At 44.1% G+C, this 21610-nt stretch overlaps 1 protein-coding gene across 1 annotated transcript in view; it reads left to right on the forward strand.

Moving 5' to 3' along the window:
* Window positions 1–14754: 14754 nt before the first annotated feature.
* Window positions 14755–21610, forward strand: part of SDAD1 (SDA1 domain containing 1) — a 72227-nt gene continuing 65371 nt past the window's right edge. The window contains exon 1 of the mRNA XM_075849806.1: window positions 14755–15030. Coding sequence (XP_075705921.1) covers window positions 14941–15030 — 90 coding nt within the window. The 5' untranslated portion in view covers window positions 14755–14940. The remainder of the gene's footprint in view (window positions 15031–21610) is intronic.

Raw genomic sequence — 21610 nt, forward strand, 5'->3', positions numbered from 1 at the left:
CCCCACACACAGTATCATGTCCTCATAGTGCCCACCCACACAGTATCATGCCTCCATTGTGCCTGCACACACATTATCATGCCCTCAGTGCCTCCCCACACAGTATCATGCCCCCAGTCCCTCCCCACAGTAGAATGCCCCATAGTGCCCCTACACAGTGCCCCCATTCACAGTATAATGCTCACAGAGTGTCTCGACACAGTATAATGCCATAGCGTCCCACACACGGCATAATGACCTATAGTGCCCCACACACACACACACACACAGTATAATGCCCTCATAGCGCCCCACACACAGTATGATGCCCCCACAGTATAATGTCTTCATAGTGCCCCACACAAATAAGGAATTATGCCCCCTTAGTGCCTCCACAGTATAATTCCTCCATAGTGCTCCTTACACACAGTAAAATGCCTCTATAGTGCCTCCCCACACAGATTATTGCCCCATAGTGTTCCCTACACACAGTAAAATGTCCCCATAGTGCCTCCGCACACAGTATAATGCCCCCATAGTGCCCCCACACAGTATAATGCCCTATGGTACCTCCCCACAGTATAACCTCCAATAGTTTCGCCCCACAGTATAATGCCCCATAGTGCCCCACAACCTCACACAGTATAATGCCCCCAAAGTGCCCCACACGGCATTATGCCCATATAGTGCCCCACACACAGTATGATGTGTCCATAGTGCCCCCTGCACAGTATAATGCACCCATAGTGCCCACACACAGTATAATACCTCCCCACAGTATAACGTCCCATAGTACCTCCCTACAGTATAAGGCCCCATAGTGACACACACACAGTATAATGCCCCCAAAGTGCCCCACACAGTATTATACCCATATAGTGCCCCACACACAGTATGATGCCTCCATAGTGCCCCGTGCACAGTAGAATGCCCCAATAGTGCTCCCAACGGTATAATGTCTTCACAGTGCCTCACACAAATAAGGAATTATGCCCCCATAGTGCCTCCACACACACAGTATAATGCCCCCATAATGCTCCCTACACACAGTAAAATGCCCCCATAATGCCTCCCCACACAGTATATTGCCCAATAGTGCTCCCTACACACAGTAAATTGTCCCCATAGTGCCCCCATGCAGTATAATGCCCTATGGTACCTCCCCACATTATAATGTCCCATAGTACCTCCCCACAGTATAATGCCCCATAGTGTCCCACAACCACACACAGTATAATGCCCCCAAAGTGCCCCACACAGTATGATGCCTCCATAGTGCCCCGTGCACAGTATAACGTCCCAATAGTGCTCCCCGCAGTATAATGTCTTCATAGTGCCCCGCACAAATAAGGAATTATGCCCCTATAGTGCCTCCACACACAGTATAATGCCCCCATAGTGCTCCCTACACACAGTAAAATTACCCCATAGTGCCTCCACACACAGTATAATGCCCCATAGTGTTCCCTACACACAGTAAAATGCCCCCAAAATGCCCCACACAGCATTATGCCCATATAGTGCCCCACACACAGTATGCCTCCATAGTGCCCCCTGCACAGTAAAATGTCCCATAGTGCCTCCCCACACAGTATAATGCCCCCATAGTGCCCCAACACAGTATAATGCCCTATGGTACGTCCACACAGTATATCGTCCCATAGTACGTAATGCCAAATAGTGCCCCACAACCACACACAATATAATGCCCCCAAAGTGCCCCACACAGTAGTATGCCTGTAACGTCTATGGCCAAGACCCGTCGTTCTGACTTACCCCTCGACGGATGCGGCCATGGACATGTGGGTTCCCTGCAGTGTCGTCCCCCTGTGAGGCGCCGACACTCACTTCCTGGTATCGAGACGGTCTCCCGGAGGGTGCGCACGCCCGTGTGTGCATGGTCTTAAAGGGCCAGTGCGCGCATAATTGCAGGAAGTCTGCAATCAAGCCCAGAATGCTACTGGACTATAAAAAGGGCTTCTTGTTCTTTGCCTGAGCGTTGTTTGCTACCCAAAGTTTGTCCTGCAAATGGTCTCCTAGTGTCTTCCAGTTCCCAAGTGTTCCCTGTTCCTGTATCCTGTTTCCCGTGCTATCCTGGTCAAGTACCGTGCTGAGCTGTTGTCGTGTTGTGCTGTATTCCACGCCTGTTCTGTTACGCCAAGCCTGACGTCTACCTACCACAAGGTCCCGACTGATAAAACAAAAATAAAAAATATATATATATGAAACATATATGTATATATATGTCCAATGAAAAACAATTATTTATAATAGTTAGAAGTTGTCTGGTTGGTAAAGACATAATGTAATTTGGGTTGGTCTTTTATCTCTGAACCGACCCGGTAGTTCTTGCCTCTAACTGACCTTTCACTAGGTTATTTAACTGGCACCCCACCCATCTATTTATATACTACCTGAGGAAGAAACCGGTTCGGTTTCGAAACTGTTCACTGTTAAACAGTTGTGTTTTATATTTACCATTGTACCAATAAAATCCCTGGTATCTTTGAGGATTTTGGTTTTACGTGTATGGGTAACCATACTGATCAGTAGCGCATGGAAAACGCCCGTTTTTTGCATTTTTGCTTTTATCCCTCCATTCATCATTGAGACTTTGCTTTCCAAGTTCTCAAATCGGGTTCTATGCTGCAATTGGATCCTGCCACCAATACATCGTGGAGGCTACCTGTCTGGAATCTACTACACTGGATGTTATGCTCCCAGCATAACTGCACCAGGTGAGCACTATCTAACACCTTGTTCACACGTGTACCATCACAGTGTCATGCACTATTGTGCGCTTTGTGTTTTTTCTACCTTTCTCTACCACAAAGTCCCAGCCGAGCCTGGCTTGCTACTGTCCGAGTTGCCACAGGTACTCTTTCTGGACTATAGACTCTATACTATACATGTTTGGCCAGCTGCCATCCCGCTACGCGGTACGGCCTAGTTGGTCCACACCCCGCATCGTGACAATGCCCCCATAGTGTCCCCACACACAGTATGATGTCCCATAGTACCTCCCCACAGTATAATGCCCCATAGTGCCCCCCCACAGTATAATGCCCCCAAAGTGCCACACACAAAGTATTAAGCCCATATAGTGCCCCACACACAGGATGATGCCCCTATAGTGCCTCTCTCACAGTATAATGCACCAATAGTGCCACCCACAGTATAATGTCTTCATAGTGCCCCACAGAAATAAAGAATTATGCCCCATAGTGCCTCCACACAGTGTAATGCCCCCATAGTGCTCCCTACACACAGTAAAATGCCCCCATAGTGCCTCCCCAAATGCAGTATAATGTCCCCATACAGTATAATGCACAATAGTACCTCCCCACATAATAATGCCCCATAGTGCCCCACCTACACACAGTATAATGCCCCCAAAGTGCCCCAACACAGTAGAATGCCTCAATAGTGCCCCACACAAATAAGGAATTATCCACAACTGGTGCCTCCACACACACAGAATAATGCCCCCATAGTGATCCTTACACAGTAAAATGCCCCCATAGTGCCTCCACACACAGTATAATGCCCCATAGTGTTCCCTACACACACACACACACACACACACACAGAGTAAAATGCCCCCATAGTGCCTCCCCACAGTATAATGCCCCATACATTATAATGCCCTATAGTGCCTCCCCACAGTATAATGCATCCATGGTGCCCACTCTCACACAGTATAATGTCCCCATAGTGCCTCCCCAGACAGTATTTTGCCCCATAGTGCTCCCCACACAGTATAATGCCCCTATAGTGCCTCCCCACAGTATAATGCCCCATAATGCCTCCCCAAAGTATAATGCCTCCATAGATTCCCACACCTAGTATAATGCCTCCATCGTGCCTTCTAAAAATAATATAATAAATACTCACCTAGCCCAGTTCACACACCTAATGGAGGGAATTCCTCTGCAAGTGTTCTCCGGTTTATGCGGTGTGTGGCCAAGCCACTTACTGCAGGTGTCACAGTGTGAATGGTGGAGCAGGGAGCTCACGGTTCCCTGTTCCACTATTGGCTTGAACTATATCTGCGTCTTGAGGTCACAGATACAGTTGAAACGGGGACATACCTCCGGGCCGACCGGGAGACAGCGAAACATTGCCCAGAATCCTGGACTATCCTGCTGGATCCTGGATGGTAAAGAGGCATGTATGTACTTCAAATTGAGGATCATTAAAAATTCAACTTGTCCCACAAAAAACAAGCCCTCACACAGCTACGTCATCAAAAAACATAGAAAAGGCTCTCAGAATGTGGTTATGTAAAAACAAAAAAACCTATTGCTCCCTGAAGGCGCAAAATAGGCCATGTCTTTAGGGCTTCCTTTACACACCCTTTTTGTGTGGCTTTTTTTGGGGAAAAAAAAACATATCTAAAAAAAATGCCTTTTGCTAGGCCAGGATCACACACATAATTTAGAAGCAGTTTTTGGCTCAGTTTTTTTAGTCAAAGCTAGAGATGGATCCAAAAGAAAGGAAAAGTACAAACTGGCACAAAAACTGCATCAAAACGGTGTGCGAGATCCTGCCCTTAGGGTTTTGTTTTTTTGTGGCATTTTTCCCCACAGTGTATTTTACTAGCTGCAGGGTTTTTTTTAAATTGCGTTTTTCATATTGCAAATCAAGTGATTCAAAAAACATGTGATTCAGAGATTCCTCTTTGCAACACATGATTTATTCTGAAAAAACACTGCAAAAAACGTTATAAAAAAAGCTACACACATTGACACATGCTTTTTTTTTTTTTAAAGTACAAAAATAAACCTATGGAGGGCTATGGGTGAAAAACACCACTAACTGCATGAAAAAGCGGCACACATTGACACATGCTTTTTTTTTTTTTTTTAAGTAGAAAAATAAACCTATGGAGGGCTATGGGTGAAAAACACCACTAACTGCATGAAAAAGCGCCACACTTTTCGTCGATTTGCAAAAAACACCAATGAGAAATAATGGCACCTAAAAAAATGCAATGTTTGTAGTGCGTTCAATATTCCACCATTAACTTCCAGTCGCAGCGTTTTTTTCTGCAGCAAAACACCAGAAAAAAATGCCACAAAATGCTATGTGTAGAAACCCTAAGGCCGGATTCACAATGCCCTGTTCGATCCGTGATATATGGACCGTTAGTTGACCATAGTTAAGGGAGCTTGGCTCCTAGCCCCATAAGTATCTATGATGCTTGGAGTCCCTGCCTCTCCGCGGAAATACTGTCCTGTACAGTAATCAACTTTTTAGCACTGGATAGTATTCCCGTGGGGAGGTAGGGCCTCCAAGCATCATAGATAACTGATGCTAGGAGCCCGGCTCCCTGAACTGTGGTCGGTCCAGGAAATACAACCAACATAAGGTCCGTATATCAGGGACCGAACACGGCCATGTGAATCAATCCTAAAGGGATTGTTTGTCGGCAAATGCCATAAAATAATAAAATAAGCATTACTTACTTGTTAGACCCCACAAATCCGGTGCTCCCTGCCGGTCTGACACATGTGACGGCTTCAGCTAATCACTGGCCTCAGCGGTGGCGACGGCGATCAGGTCTGTCAATGTAACATCATCGCAACAGAGCAGTAAAGAGAGACACCCTGCTGCTTTTATTATTTTATGGCACCCCCCTCCACACACACACAATTGGCCCATTTTTTTTTATTCCCGACAACCTCTTTATTAAGTGAAAAATGTATTTCCATCAAAGATGTAAGAATGGACATTTATTACCATGCTGAAGTTGGTTTCTTATTCGTCCAGTTTCTTATTCAGAGCTGAAGTTTGTTTCTTATTCAGCAGTTTCTTATTCGCATTTTCAGTATTTTAGATTGTTTTTTTAACATATTAAAGTAAAAACTTATGTTAATAATAAAATACGTTGCACTAAGCTGCCCAGAAGTGAAAAACACTTTAAAACAGCCTAAAAAGGGAGTGCTGGCACAAAGATGGGCATCAAAGTGGGCAATACAAAGTGTGATTTATAGTGTTAAATGACATTGGGCCACTGATCTTACACTGCCAACATACAGAGAGGGATGCCCGCATCAAAATCAGTCGAAATCAGCCTGGCCCGAACAGGTTCTGGGCATGAAAGCTGGCATTAAAGTGGGTAGATGGACACGTTTTCCAGATTTGAAGAAGTAACTGGTATTTTTAAAGAGGCTCTGTCACCACATTATAAGTGGCCTATCTTGTACATGATGTGATCGGCGCTGTAATGTAGATTACAGCAGTGTTTTTTATTTAGAAAAACAATCATTTTTGACGGAGTTATGACCTATTTTAGCTTTATGCTAATGAGTTTCTCAATGGACAACTGGGCGTGTTTTACTTTTTGACCAAGTGGGCGTTGTGGAGAGAAGTGTATGACGCTGACCAATCAGCGTCATACACTTCTCTCCATTCATTTACACTGCAGATAGCGATATAGCTATATCGCTATGTGCTGCCTCATAAACACACTATAACGTCACTGCAGTGTCCTGACAATGAATATACATTACCTCCAGCCACGACGTGATGTGTATTCAGAATCATGACCACTTCTGTAGCGTCTCTGTGAGACCACAGCACAGTGAGATCTCGCTGTAAATGACAGTTTACAGCGTAATCTCGCGAGACTACGCCTGCTATGCTGTAACTCACAGAGAAGTGCAGAGAAGTGGTCAGGATTCTGAATACACATGACGTCCTGGCTGGAGGTAATGTATATTCATTGTCAGGACACTGCAGTAATGTTAGTGTTTGTGTATGTGGCTGCACATATCGCTAGTGCGGTGTAAATGAATGGGGAGAAGTGTATGACGCTGATTGGTCACTGATTGTTTAGCGTCATACACTCCTCTGTACAACGCCCACTTGGTCAAAAAGTAAAACACGCCCAGTTGTCCATTGAGAAATTCATTAGCATAAAGCTAATATAGGTCATAACTCAGTAAAAAATGATTGTTTTTCTAAATAAAAAACACTGCTGTAATCTACATTACAGCGCCGATCACATCATGTACAATATAGGGCACTTATAATGTGGTGACAGAGCCTCTTTAACAACAAAATGCCAGAATATCAGATTAGATATGGCATTTAGATACTTAGAGCTGGTGACAGATCCTCTTTAACCCTTTCATGACCAAGGGTCATTGATACCCCTGTGTCCAGGTCAAATTATCCATTTTTGATATGAACGTCTTTAACCCCTACCCGCACGAGGAAGTAACTGTACGTCGCTGCGGGAGGTTACTTCCCGCACGAGGACGTACAGTTACTGAGTTTTTCCCCGGTGCACACTGTCGGCGACAGTGTACACTGGGAAGTCAGCTGTCGCCGACAGCTGACACTCCACTCTTGCCGACCAGCGGTCCTTTGCCGCTGATTTCGGCGAATTAACCCCTTAAATTCGGCGATCGGTTGCAATCGCCGAATTTTGTGGGTTTCTAACATATCGGCAGACCCCGGTCCGAAATCGCGGGGTTTGCCAATAGTTAGTATGGCAAACGGAAGCCAAACAATGGCTTCCGTGTCGGCCATGGACGGAAGCCCATCAGGACCAACCTTCGGCTGGTCCTGATAGGCTTCCTGTCAGAGTGACAGGAAGTCACTGTGTCGTTCCCGATGCACACTGTCGGCCACAAGGTGTGCATCGGGAACTTGGAGATCAGCTGTCCCCGACAGCTGACACTCCACTGTTGCCGATCAGTGGCTCATCGCCGCTGATTTCGGCAATTAACCCGTTACATGCGGGGCTCGATTGCGATCTCCGCATGTAGCGGGTTTGTAGTGCATCAGCAGCCCCCATGCAATCGATGGGGCTTCTGATGGCACCCGGGGGCCAGACAACGGACCCCGGGTCTGCCATGTATGTCAGCCTATGAGGATCAGCCTCTGCTGATCCTCGTAGACCAACTGTCAGAGTGACTGTGACGTCACACTGACAGTTGGAATACATTACAATACCTAGGTAGTGTAATGTATTCTAGCAGCGATCAGAGCTGCAGGTCAAAAAAATAAAGTGTAAAAAGTAAAAGAAAAGTTAAACAAAAAAATAAACTGTAAAAAGTAAAAAAAAGTTAATAAAAATGTTTTATAAAAGTGTAAAAATAAGTTTTTGTTTTCCTATAAAAAGTCATTTATTATAGGTAAAAAATGAAACCGTTAAAAAAAAAAGTACACATATTTGGTATAACCGTGTTCGTAACGACCCAAACTATGAAACTATGTTAATTTTTCCGCACGGTGAACGCCGCAAACAAAATAAACGGAAAACTATGTTAGCATCGCTATTTTTTGGTCACCACCCCTCCCAAGATATAGAATAAAAAGTGACCAAAAAGTCGCATTTACCCCAAAATAGTACCAATAAAAACTACATCCCGTACCGCAAAAAACAAGACCTCCCACAGCTTTTTTGACTAAAATGTTACGGCTCAGAATAGCGTGTCTCAGAAAATATATTTGTAATGACGGGGGGTGGGAAGACAGACAAGTGAGCCCTAATCTACCCGCCACTCAGTCCCTGCCTACTTGCAACGACCCGCCCTAGGCGACGGGGTACAACTGGGCGACGGTCCCTACGCTCAATAAGTGCACGACAGACAAACAGACAAGGGTACACAGAGCTAGGGGGAGAAAGGGGCAGTTGCCCACGGCAACACCGTGAGCAACAAGAGAAGTAAACAAGCCGAGTCAAACCAGGAGTGTACGAGGTACCAAACGCAGAGCAGGAGAGTAGTCAGCAAGCCGGGGTCAATATGAAGCAAGGACAATAGTACAAGAAGCTGCAGCAGGGCCAGGAAACCAAACGAAAAGAATCACAAGCAAAGGAGAAACAGGAAAGGCAGGTATAAATAGACAGAGGGCGGGAGCTAGCTCCGTCTGGCCAGGCTGTGATAGGTTCTCCCACTCCTAAGCCTGCCACCCTGAGTGGTGGAAGATGGAGTCAGTCTCACAGACATAGAAGCAGGTGCAGACTGATTATCTATGGGCGTTAACCCCGAAGCTGTGCCTGGCAGATCCTTTACAATATTATTTTATAGAAGAGTAATTTTATTGTGCAAACACTGCAAAACGTAAAAAAAAACTATACACATATGGTATCGGCGTAATCGTACCGACCCGCAGAATAAAGTAAAACGTAATTTATTGCGCACGGTGAACGCTGTAAGAAATAAAGAATTTAAAGCGCCAAAATCGTTGTTTTTTGGTCACCTTCGCTCTAAAAAAGATCCTGTGGGGTCAAAATGCTCACTATACCCCTAGAAAAATTCCTTGAGGGGTGTAGTTTCCAAAATAAGGCCTCATGCACACGACCGTAGCCGTGTGCACGGCCGTGATTTTCGGGTCGGCCGGCTGCGGACTGTCAGCGGACTGTCAGCCGCAGGCCGCCCGCAAATCGTGGGACATGCACATGGCCGCGGCCATTGTTTTCAATAAGACATGCCCGTTCTTTCTGCGGTCCGGGCTCCCGGGCCTTGCACGGACAGCAAAAACTACGGTCGTGTGCACGGCCCCATAGAAAAGAATGGGGCCGCAATTCTCACGTGGATTTTCGGGGGAATTGAGGCCACAAAAAAACGGTCGTGTGCATGAGGCCTAAGGTCACTTTTGGGGGGTTTCCACTGTTTTGGTTGCTCCGGGGCGTTGCAAACCCGACACGGCACTGAAAAGCAATACAGCAAAATCTGCGCTCCAAAATCCAAAAGGCGCTCCTTCCCTCCTGAGCCTTGCTGTGGGTCCAAATATCAGTTTACGACCACATATGGGGTATTGCCGTAATCGGGAGAAATTGCTTTACAAATGTTGGGGTCCTTTTTCTCCTTTATTCCTTGTAAAAATGAAAAAATTCTATGTTTCCACAGAAAAATAGGTTATTTTCATCTTCACAGACTAATTCCACTAAATTCTGCAAAAAAACTGTGGGGTCAAAATGCTAACTATACACCTAGAAAAATGCCTTGAGGGGTGTAGTTTCCAAAATGGGGTCACTTTTGGGGAGTTTCGACTGTTTAGGTCCCACAAGACCTCCTCAAACCTGAGTATATTCTAAAAAAAGGAGGCCCCAAAATCCACTGGGTGCTCCTTTGCTTCTGAGACCTGTGCTTCGGTCCATTAGGACACTAGGGCCACATGTTGGATATTTCTAAAATCTGCAGAATCTGGGTAATACATATTGAGTTGCGTTTCTCTGGTAAAACCTTCTGTGTTACAGATTTTTTTTTTATTACAAATGAATTTCGGCACAAAAAATGATATTTGTAAATTTCACCTCTACTTTGCCTTAATTCCTGTGAAACGCCTAAAGGGTTAAAATACTTTCTGAATGTGGTTTTGAATACCTTGAGGGTTGCAGTTTTCAAAATGGGGTGATTTATGGGGACTTTCTAATATAGAAGGCCCTCAAAACCACTTCAGAACTGAACTGGTCCCTGAAAAAATGGCCTATTGAAATTTTCTTGAAAATATGAGAAATTGCTGCTAAAGTTCTAAGCCTTGTAACGTCCTAAGAAAATAAAATTACGTGAAAAAAAATTATGCAAACATAAAGTAGACATATGTGGGATGTTAACTAGTAACTATTTTGTGTGGTATTACTATCTGTTTTACAAGCAAACACATTAAAATTTTGAAAAATGGTAATTTTTGCAAATTTTTGCTAAAACTTGAAGTTTTTCACAAATAAATATTGAATTTATCGACCACATTTTTTCACTAACATAAAGTACAATATGTCATGAGAAAACAATCTCAGAATCGCTTGGATAGGTAAAAGCGTTCCGGAGTTATTACCACATAAAATGACACATGTCAGATTTGAAAAAAATCATCTGTGTCCACAAGGCCAAAACAGGCTGTGTCCTAAAGGGGTTAAACGATAATATTTTTGGAACCGCTTTCAATATCACAACTATTTTTACTTTGTATTCCACCATTCTTTCATTTTCTAGATTAGTTTAATTAATTCAATGTTTTTAATTTTTATTATGAGCAGACAAATCACAATTTTTTTTTAAAAAAACAACACTTTTTTTTAATTTATATATATATATATATATATATATATATATATATATACACATACATACATACATACATACACTGTACAGCTCTATACCAATTAGCCCTTTGCTCTCTCCATCACCCTGGTTCGCTATGAGGGGAGAGTGAAGAGGGCTATAAGACTATATACACACAACTGTGAAAAAATGGCAGTCAACAACGAATCAACTGTCAGTTTTTCATGGCTGTTTTATATCAATGTCTCAAAATTTGAATCCATTTCCCGGGCGTCTGACCATTTTTAACCGCATTTGCCATCCATTTTTCATTGACGTTAAAAAAATGGATGAATTTTATTTATTAGGGTTTTTTGTCCCAACCCCCTGAAAACACCACAGTGCCCATGTAGTGATGCAATACCACTGTAGATAGTGCCACATTGCCCACATAGTGCCAGTGCCCACATAGATAGTGCCCACTGTAAATAGTGCCACAGTGCCCATATAGTGCCACAGTTCTCCCTGTAGATAATGCCCACATAGTGCCACACACAGTGCCCATGTAGATAGCGCCAGTATCCCGTTGCTAGTGCCAATATAATGCCACAGCACCCATGTAGATAGTGCCACACCACCTGTATATAGCACCACATCCTCTGTATATAGCGCCACCCCCCTCTAGATAGCAACATCCCTCCTGTATTTAGCAATATTCCCGCTGCAGATAGCGCCACCCCCCGCCCCCCTGTAAATGGCACCCCCTCCCTGTAAATAGCACCACTGTAGCTCCCTGTAGGAGCGGAATCCCTCTGGCTGAAGATTCCGCACCTACAGGAAGCCCCTGATGTCTCTGTCCATATATGGACAGTGACGTCAGGGGTTAACTCTAAAAGCAGAATCCCCTGCCAGAGCGGGGATTCCGCTCCAGGAGTAACCCCTGACGTCACTGTCCATATATCGATAGTGACACCAGGAGCTTCTACAGAAGTGGAATCCCCGACACAGAGCGATTTGACACCGGGGATTCCGCTCCTAGAGAGAGCCGCTGACGTTATTGTCCATATATAGATAGTGACACCAGGGGCTTCACCAGTAGCGGAATTACCGGCACAGAGCAATCTGACACCGGGGATTCCGCTCCTAGAGAGAGCCGCTGACGTCATTGTCCATATATAGATAGTGACACCTGGGGCTTCTCCGGTAGCGGAATCCCTTGCCAGAGTGTCGGCCGGGGATTCTGCTCCTAGAGAGAGCCACTAACGTCACTGTCCAAATGGACAGTGACGTCAGGGGCTCTCTCTAGAAGCGGAATCCCCGGCCAGTGCAATCTGAATCAGCGGAATCCGCTCCTAGAGTCAGTTCAGGTGGCGCTATCTACAGTGGGGGGGGGGGGGGTGCGTTGCTATCTACAGCCCCCCGCTGTCTGCAGGGAGGGGTGGCACTAACTACAGCCGGGGCTCCCTCAGTGCGCTGGCGAGGGATTCCGAAACTGGACGGAGCTTAGGTGGCGCTATCTACAGAGGGTTTTGCGCTGCATACAGGGGGTTGTATGTTGTCAGTGTGAGATCAGTGGCCCAAAGTCATTTAATCCTTTAAAAACATCAGTTACTTATTCAAATCTGGAAAAGTTGTCAATTTGCCCACTTTGATGCCAGCTTTGAATCCCAGAACCTGTTCAGGCCAGGCTGATCTCAACTGATTTTGATGCGTGTCATTTCTCGCTGTATGTTGGCTGTGTGAATTGTGTAGCTCAAAGTCATTTAACCCTTTAAAAATACCAGTGACTTCCTCAAATCTGGAAAACGTGTCTGTCTACCCACTTTGATGCCAGCTTTCATGCCCAGAACCTGTTCAGGCAAGGCTGATCTCGACTGATTTTGATGCGGGGCATCCCTCTCTTTATGTTGGCAGTGTAAGATCAATAGCCCAAAGTCATTTAACCCTATAAATCACATTTTGTATTGCCCACTTTGATGCCCATCTTTGTGCCAACACTTTCTGTTTTTAGGCTGTTTTAAAGGTAATGTGTCGCTAGAATTTTTATTTTTATTTTTTTTAGTTAAACAGTTAGTATATACATGATTAGACATTGTTGTCATTTTTTTAATTTTTTCACAAGTCAGGCAATATTATAAATTAGATTCTAATTTATAACATTTCCCTGTGCTGGTCACTAGAGGGAGCAATTCCCAAAATTGCAGCATTGGCATGTGGTAAAGCAACCTCATTGCTTTATGCTGCAAAATTGGAGAAGACACACTCGCTCTAGTGTGCTCAAACAATGCCCCCTCCTTTCTCCTGGCTAGTGCCAGGAGAAAGGAGGGGGTTGAATGTTCAAACCTCCTACACTGTGTGCCGCCATTTTTTGAGCTAACACAGTGTAGTAGGCTTACATACAGTGGTAATCACACAGTAAAACACGAACATACACAAACATAACTTACCTGCTCCTGCCGCCGCCGCTCCCTCCGGTCCGTCCGCTCCTAGTGCTTGCTTCTAATCACATGTCCGGAAGCCGCGACCGGAAGTAGTCATCTTACTGTCTGGCCGCGGCTTCCGGTCCACAAGAAAATGGCGCCGGATGTCGCTCGGCCGAAGACCTTCCATTTGGACTGTGTGGGAGCGGCGCTTGCGCCGCCACACAGACGGCGTACACCATAGTGAATGGAACGGCTCCCGTTCGCATTCTCTATGGGGATGTATGTGTCGTATTCCATCTCTGTATGTGTCGTTAATCGACACATACAGAGATGAAAAAAAAAATGGCAGCCCCCATACAGAAGAAAGTTAGAAAAAAAAAACGTAAAACACAAACACACAAATAAATAAAATTAATTTTAATAAAACACTAAAAGCAAATAGATATATATAAAAAAAAAAAATTTGCGACACCATTCCTTTAGGCCCTGTTCACACTGAGTTTTCTGACGAGTTTTTTGACGCGGAAACCGCTCCAAAAAACTCCTCAAAAACTGCCCGATAATGCCTCCCATTGATTTCAATGGGAGTTGGACGAGTTTTTTTACCGCGAGTAAAAAAAACGCATTGCGGTAAAAAGAAGCGTCATGACCCATCTTGAGGCGGTTTCTGCCTCCAAAACCCCATTTCAATGAGTCAGAAAGAGGAAAAAAAAACCTTGACGAGTGTTTTGACGAGTTTTTGTCAAACCACTGTGCAAAAACCTACTGGAGCAGTTTTTGCAGGAGGAATTTTCCTCCTGCAAAAAACTCTGTGTGAACACAGCCAGTGTTTTCACTTCTGTGCAGCTTCTGGGCTTCTTAGTGCAACGTATTTTATTATTAACATAAGTTTTTACTTTAATATGTTTATAAAAAAAAAAAAAAAACGGAAAATGTGAATAAGAAACTGCTGAATAAGAAACAAACTTCAGCTCTGAATAAGAAACTGGGCGAATAAAGAAACCAACTTCAGCATCGTCCATTGATTAGTAAATCAGAAGTTAGGAGCTAAAGTTTGGTAATAAAGACTTTTAATGTAATTACACCTACACTTGGGGTACTGGAGCTCACGATTTTAACAAAAGTGGAGCACATGTATGACAAGTGAGAGAATTTTTGCCAGTTTTATAACAATTTGTAAATATTAAAAAAAACGTTACTATGAGCCATGGTGCCAAAACTCATCCCATAGTCACGAATCTGCTCCACCATGTACACGTACTGCAATTACATGGCTGTAACTGCTATAACATCCTCTGAAAGCACTAGATGGCGCCACGTTCGCCTTTCATAGTTTTGTCCTGTTCGAGACGCCGTTCTGACGTAGCGCGCAGCACTGACGGGCTAGGAAATTCAAGATGGTCGCCTCCATATACGTATACACGTGTGCTAGTTAGTGAAACCTATTGCCCAGCAGGCTGTATAGCGGCCATAGTACAGTCGAGAGTATAGGAAGTGTCTGCTGGTGGTTCGGAAAAGTCTTCCACGAATCCGCCATCATGTCCGGGAGAAATAATAACAAACTACCGACCAACCTTCCGCAGCTGCAAAACTTGATAAAGAGAGACCCGTCCTCATACACCGAGGAGGTAAGAGGCTGGCATCAACGCGGGTAGCCTGGCAAGTTTTGTGCCAGTGGCTGTATTTCAGCAAATTACTGTACAAATATATATGGGATGAGCACATAATCTCATTTACACGATGCTGAACGTTTTCAGAACAAAAATCAGGGTGAGGTGCAGATTTTCAAGTGTGGAAGTGAAATTCTGCTACAAATGCCATTGTTTGTGGAATTTACGCTAAGTATATACAGCACATTCCGCAGGTAAAAAAAATAAATTAAAGCCCAGTCAAAATATTCGGCTGGATTTCCATGAGTGGATACGCTGAGTTTTCTGCAGCGTATCTGACCTGTGTGAACATAGCCTAATGCCTCATGCACACTACCGTGTGGCCGGCTGAGTCCTGTCAGTGATCCGTGGCAAGATAGGACATGTCCTATCTTTCCACGGATCAGAGAATCGGGTCAATTTTCACAGACTCGATTCACCCATTAAAGTGAATGGGTCCGTGAAGGCTATCGGATGCAGTGAAAAACGGCCCGAGTGTCCGATCGATCGTATGCAACTGGTGTAAGGCTGGGTTCCCACGCGTTCCGCAACAGAAATCTGTGTGTATTTACAATAGTAACTAGTGGATGAGATTTTGCAGATCTCACGCCCACGCTGCAGAAATAAATTGTGGAAAAGTGCTCTAAAGTGCGATTTTTCAAATCCGCAGCATGTCAATAAAAGCTGCGTATTCTGTCCGGAGGTGTTGCGTGTTTGGGTTTGTAGAGCGTTTCCACAGTAAAAACTGTTGGAAATCCACAGGTGTACATAAAGCTTGTTCTAATTCTACACACTAAGGCCTAATTCACACGAGCGTGTTAGGTCCGTGATATACGGTTTGTACGTCGGCTGCATTTCCCGCACCGAACACACTGCAGGGAGCCCAGCTCCTAGCATCATAGTTATGTATGAGGCTGGGAGTCCCTGCCTCTCCGTGGAACTACTGTCCCGTACTGAAAACATGATTACAGTACGGGACAGTTGTCCCGCAGCGAGGCAGGGACTCCTTGCGTCATAGATAACTATGATTCTAGGAGCCCGGCTCCCTGCAGTGTGTTCGGTGCGGGAAATGAGGCCGACACACGGACCGTATATCACTGAGCGAAACACGCTCGTCTGAATTAAGCCTAAGGCCGGGGTTCCCACGTATAGTAAACGCTGCCGAATTTCTGCAATGGAATGTTGTGCCGGAACTCCGCAGCATTTACAGTAGCAGCAAAGTGAAATTTTGAAAATCACATGCCCACGCTGCGGAAAAAAACTGCAGCGTAAAAATGTTAATTGACCTGCGGTGCAGAATTTAAATCTACAGCATGACAATACTTCTGTATTGCAGTGTATTACTGCCTGTCCGTGTAAAGCGGACCGGCATCTGCTAGGCCATGCCTCCGGCATAACTAGTAGCAGACCTGGGGGCCTTTACTACACCCCCTGGCTGCCATAGAAACCACCAACATCCTGCCATCTTATCACAGGATACTGGTGGGGTGAGAGAGGGAGCTCCCCCCCCCCCTTCTCCAAATCCACTCGGATGCAGCGCTCGCTATTGAGCGCTGCATCCGAGGGGTTACACGGGCGAGATCGATGCTGATATCGATCTCGTCCGTTTGAGCAGGGATGCCCCCACCTCTGGTAGCTGAGAGCAGGGAGATTTAACGGCTCCCTGCTTTATGTATTCTGATGCAGCGCCGTGAAAAGGCGTATGCATCAGAGTAAAGTCTATTAGTTGCCGCCGTGAAAAGGCCTATTGGTGGTCACGAGTTAAAGACGAACGTTCATTGTTTACTTCCAGTGGATACAATTCTGTTTGTGGTCATGTGATAGACACGCAGGGGCTGTGATACACCTACTGTAACGATCCCAGCACCTGTGTGTACATCACATGATCATAGACAGAATTTTATCCACTGACCGTAAACAATACATTATCCTACTAAATAACAGCAAGCAGAGATCTTAAAAACTTTGAAGAATTATTACAGAAATTATATTTGACAACTGCACAACAACTTTATCATACAAAAAAAATAAATTAATTTGCTGAAACCAGATATCCCCTTTAACCCCTTCCCGCACCTTGACGTTACTGCACGTCCATGTGTGCAGTAAGTTCGCGCACCTTGACGTGCAGTTACGTCTGTGCTTTGACAGTTAACCGCCGCGCGGCGCTACACCGCAGCGGCGGTTAACTGTGCAGGGTGTCTGCCCTGCATTCCCTGTTGCTGATCAGCGGCCCATCGCCGCTGATTTCGGCAGTTAACCCCTTAATTGCGGCGTTCGATTTTGAACGCCACAATTAAGGTGTTTAGCGCCGATCGGCAGCCCCCACGTGAAATCACGGGGGCTGGCGATAGTACCCATGGCAACCGGACGCAAGACAATGGCTTCCGGGCTGCCATGTACAGAAGCCTATGAGGACCACCCGGAGGGTGGTCGTCGTGGGCTTCCTGTCAGTGTGACTGTTACGTCACAATGACAGTTGGAATGCATTACACTACGTAGTTAGTGTAATGTACTCTAGCAGCGATCAAAGCTGCAAGTCTAAGTGTCCCCTAGTGGGACAAGTGTAAAAAGTAAAAAAAAAGAATAAAAATGTTTTTAAAAAAAGTGTAAAAATAAAAGTTAGAAGTGATATAAACAAGAACTGCTTTTTTTTCCTATAATAAGTCTTATTATAGGAAAAAAATGAACACGTAAAAAAAAAAGTAGACATATTTGGTATCACCGCGTTCGTAACGACCCCAACTATAAAACTATAATATTATTTTTCCCGCACGGTGAACACAGCAAAAAACAATAAACGAAAAACAATGCCAGAATCACTTTTTTGGTCACCATCCCTCCCAAAATATACAACAAAAAGTCGCATGTACGCCAAAATTGTACCGATACAAACTACAACCCGTCCCGCAAAAAAACAAGCCCTTACACAGCTTTTTTGACTGAAAAATAAAAAACTTATGGCTCTCAGAATATAGTGACAAAAAAAATAATTTATTTTATAAATAAGTTATTTTACTGCACAAACGCTGCAAAACATAAAAATACCTATATACATCTGGTATCGCCGTAATCGTACCGACCCGCAGAATAAAATAGAACGGTCATTTATAGCCCAGGGTAAATGCCGTAAAAAATAAATAAAAATCATTGTCAGAATTGCTGGTTTTTGGTCACCTTGCTTGCTGAAAAATGGAATAAAAAGTGATCAACAAAATCGCATGTACCCCAAAATGGTACCAATGAAATCTACAGATTGTCCCGCAACAAATAAGCCCTCACGCAGCTCCGGCGGTGAAAAAATAAAAAAGTTCCGGCTCCCAGATTATGGTGATGCAAAATGTGCAGAATGTTCCAAAATCAGATGAGATCGGGCGCCATTTATAAGTGCAACACTGGCCACATATCTGCGGATTATTATTTATTTACCCCATTATTATACCCTCTTATTATGCCGATATACTCTGCCCAGCCTACATGTACCCCCACATTATAAACTGAAATACCAGCAAAACGCCAGAGCTACTACCAAGCAAAATCTGCGCTCCAAAAGCCAAATGGCGCGCCCTCTCTTCTGAGCCCTACAGCGTGCCCAAACTGCTGTTTACGTCCACCGATATGGCATCGCCATACTCGGGAGAACCTGGTTAATATTTTATGAGGTATTTGTGGCACAAACTAGACACAACATATAGTGCACTAAAATGGCACATCAGTGGAAAATTTTAATTTTCACTCTGCACCATCTGCTTCGCATTAAACCCTGACTTAATAGCATGTCGTGGTGTGGGGGGTGATATATGGAGCATCTCACCCGCTAAGCCCGCGCCATACGCTGCGGGTGTCAGCTGTGTATTACAGCTAATACCCGGGACTAACAGACAGAATCAGCGATCACACTGTTACAGGAGCCTGTAAAAATGACAATATACTGCAATACATTAGTATTGCAGTGTATTCTACCAGTGATCTAACGATTGCTGGTTCAAGTCTCCTAGGGGGACTAATAAAATATGTAAAAACCAAAGTAAATAGTTATTTAATTTTTTCCACTAATAATAAGTATTTAAAGTCCAAAAATAAACCCTTTTCACATTTTTTCTCTAAAGTAATGTAAAAAAAAAAAAATACACAAAATTGGTATCGCTGCATCCGTAAAAGTCCAAGCTATTACAATATACCATTATTGAACTTGCACGGTGAACGCCGTGAAAAATAAAGAATTTTAAACGGCAAAATCTCAGTTTTTTTTGGTCACCTTGGCTCTACCAAAAAATGTAATAAAAAGTGCTCAAAAGGTCTTATGTACCAATAAAAACTACAGCTCGTCCCGCAAAAAATAAGCCCTCACACCACTCTATTGACGGAAAAATAAAAAAGTTGTGTCTTTCGGAAAGCGGGTAGGAAAAACGGAAAAGAAAAAAGCAAAACATGGATCAGTTCGGAAAGGGTTAATTACTTTCTAATGAAAAAAACATTTATGATCACATGTGGGGTATTGCCGTACTCGGGAGAAATTGCTTTACAAATGTTGGGGTGCATTTTCTCCTTTATCCTTTGTGAAATTGAAAAAATGCAACATTTTAGTGGAAATAATGTTGATATTAATTTTCACGGCCTAATTCCAATAAATTCTGCAAAAGACGTGTGGGGCTTAAATGCCCACTATACCCCTAGATAGATTCCTTAAGTGGTGTAGTTTCCCAAATGGGGTTACTTTTGGGGGGCTTCCACTGTTTCGGTCTCTCAGTGGCTTTGCAAATTCGGCATGACACCCAAAAACTATTCCAGCGAAATTTGAGTTACATAGTTACATAGTTAGTACGGCTGAAAAAAGACACATGTCCATCAAGTTCAACCAAGGGAAGGGAAAAGGGAAGGAAAAATTTCTACACATAGGAGCTAATATTTTTTTGTTCTAGGAAATTACCTAACCCTTTTTTAAAGCCATCTACTGTCCCTGCTGTGACCAGCTCCTGCGGTAGGCTATTCCATAGATTCACAGTTCTCACGGTAAAGAAGCCTTGTCGCCTCTGCAGCTTGAACCTTTTTTTCTCCAGACGGAGGGAGTGCCCCCTTGTTTTTTGAGGGGGTTTTACAAGGAACAGGATTTCACCATATTTTTTGTATGTGCCATTCATATATTTATATAAGTTAATCATGTCCCCCCTTAGTCGTCTTTTTTCAAGGCTAAATAGGTTTAATTCTTTCAATCTTTCCTCATAACTTAAATTCTCCATGCCCCTAATTAGCTTCGTTGCTCTTCTTTGTATTTTTTCCAACTCCAGGGCATCCTTTCTATGAACTGGAGCCCAGAACTGAACTGCATATTCTAGATGAGGCCTCACTAATGCTTTGTAAAGTGGCAATATTACATCCCTGTCCCGTGAGTCCATGCCTCTTTTAATACACGACAATATCCTGCTGGCCTTTGAAGCAGCTGATTGACACTGCATGCTGTTATTTAGTGTACCTCCCCCTAGGACATATGATGCATGCAGGTTGTTGGTACCCAGATGCATAACTTTACATTTATCTACATTAAACTTCATCTGCCAAGTGGACGCCCAAACACTTAGTTTGTTTAAATCTGCCTGCAATTCATGAACATCTTCCATAGACTGAACTATATTACATAGCTTGGTGTCATCTGCAAAAATAGAAATAGTGCTATTAATCCCATCCTCTATATCATTAATAAATAAGTTGAATAATAGTGGTCCCAGCACTGAACCCTGGGGTACACCACTTATAACCGGTGACCATTCAGAGAAGGAATCATTGACCACAACTCTCTGGATACGGTCCTTAAGCCAATTCTCAATCCAATTACAAACTATATTTTCTAAACCTATAGTCCTTAATTTACCCATTAGGCGTCTATGGGGGACCGTGTCAAATGCCTTTGCAAAGTCCAAAAACACTAAATCCACAGCGGCCCCTCTGTCTAGACTTCTGCTCACCTCTTCATAAAAACAGATTAGGTTAGTTTGACAACTTCTGTCCTTAGTAAAACCGTGCTGGCTGTCACTTATAATGCTATTTATTGTCACATAATCCTGTATATAGTCCCTCAATAGCCCCTCAAACATTTTCCCCACGATGGATGTTAAAGGAACAGTGTCATCACAAATTATTTTTTTATATGTTAAAGATGTTAGTGCTTTATTAAAAACGTTTATATTCATTTGTGTGTTTGTGTTTTACTTTTTCTTATTTTTACACTTTTTCTTCCCTATGGGGGCTGCCATTTTTTGTTCCATTTCTGTCTGTCGATTAACGACACATACAGACATGGAATACGGCAGCCACAGTCCCATAGGGACTGTGAACGGCTCCCGTCCCATTGACTTCCGTGTACGGCGTCTGTGTGGGAACTGCGCATGCGCCGCTCCCACACAGTCCAATTCGAAATTGGCGCCGTCCGGCGCCATTTTCCTGTGGACCGGAAGTCGCGGCCGGACAGTAATATTACTACTTCCGGTCGCGGCTTCCGGATTTGTGCACTTGGACCAGCGGCAGCAAACGGAGCGGACGGGCCGGAGGGAGCCGCGGCGGC

Source organism: Rhinoderma darwinii, chromosome 1, assembly GCF_050947455.1.
Source record: "Rhinoderma darwinii isolate aRhiDar2 chromosome 1, aRhiDar2.hap1, whole genome shotgun sequence".
NCBI classification, from domain to species: Eukaryota; Metazoa; Chordata; class Amphibia; order Anura; family Rhinodermatidae; genus Rhinoderma; species Rhinoderma darwinii.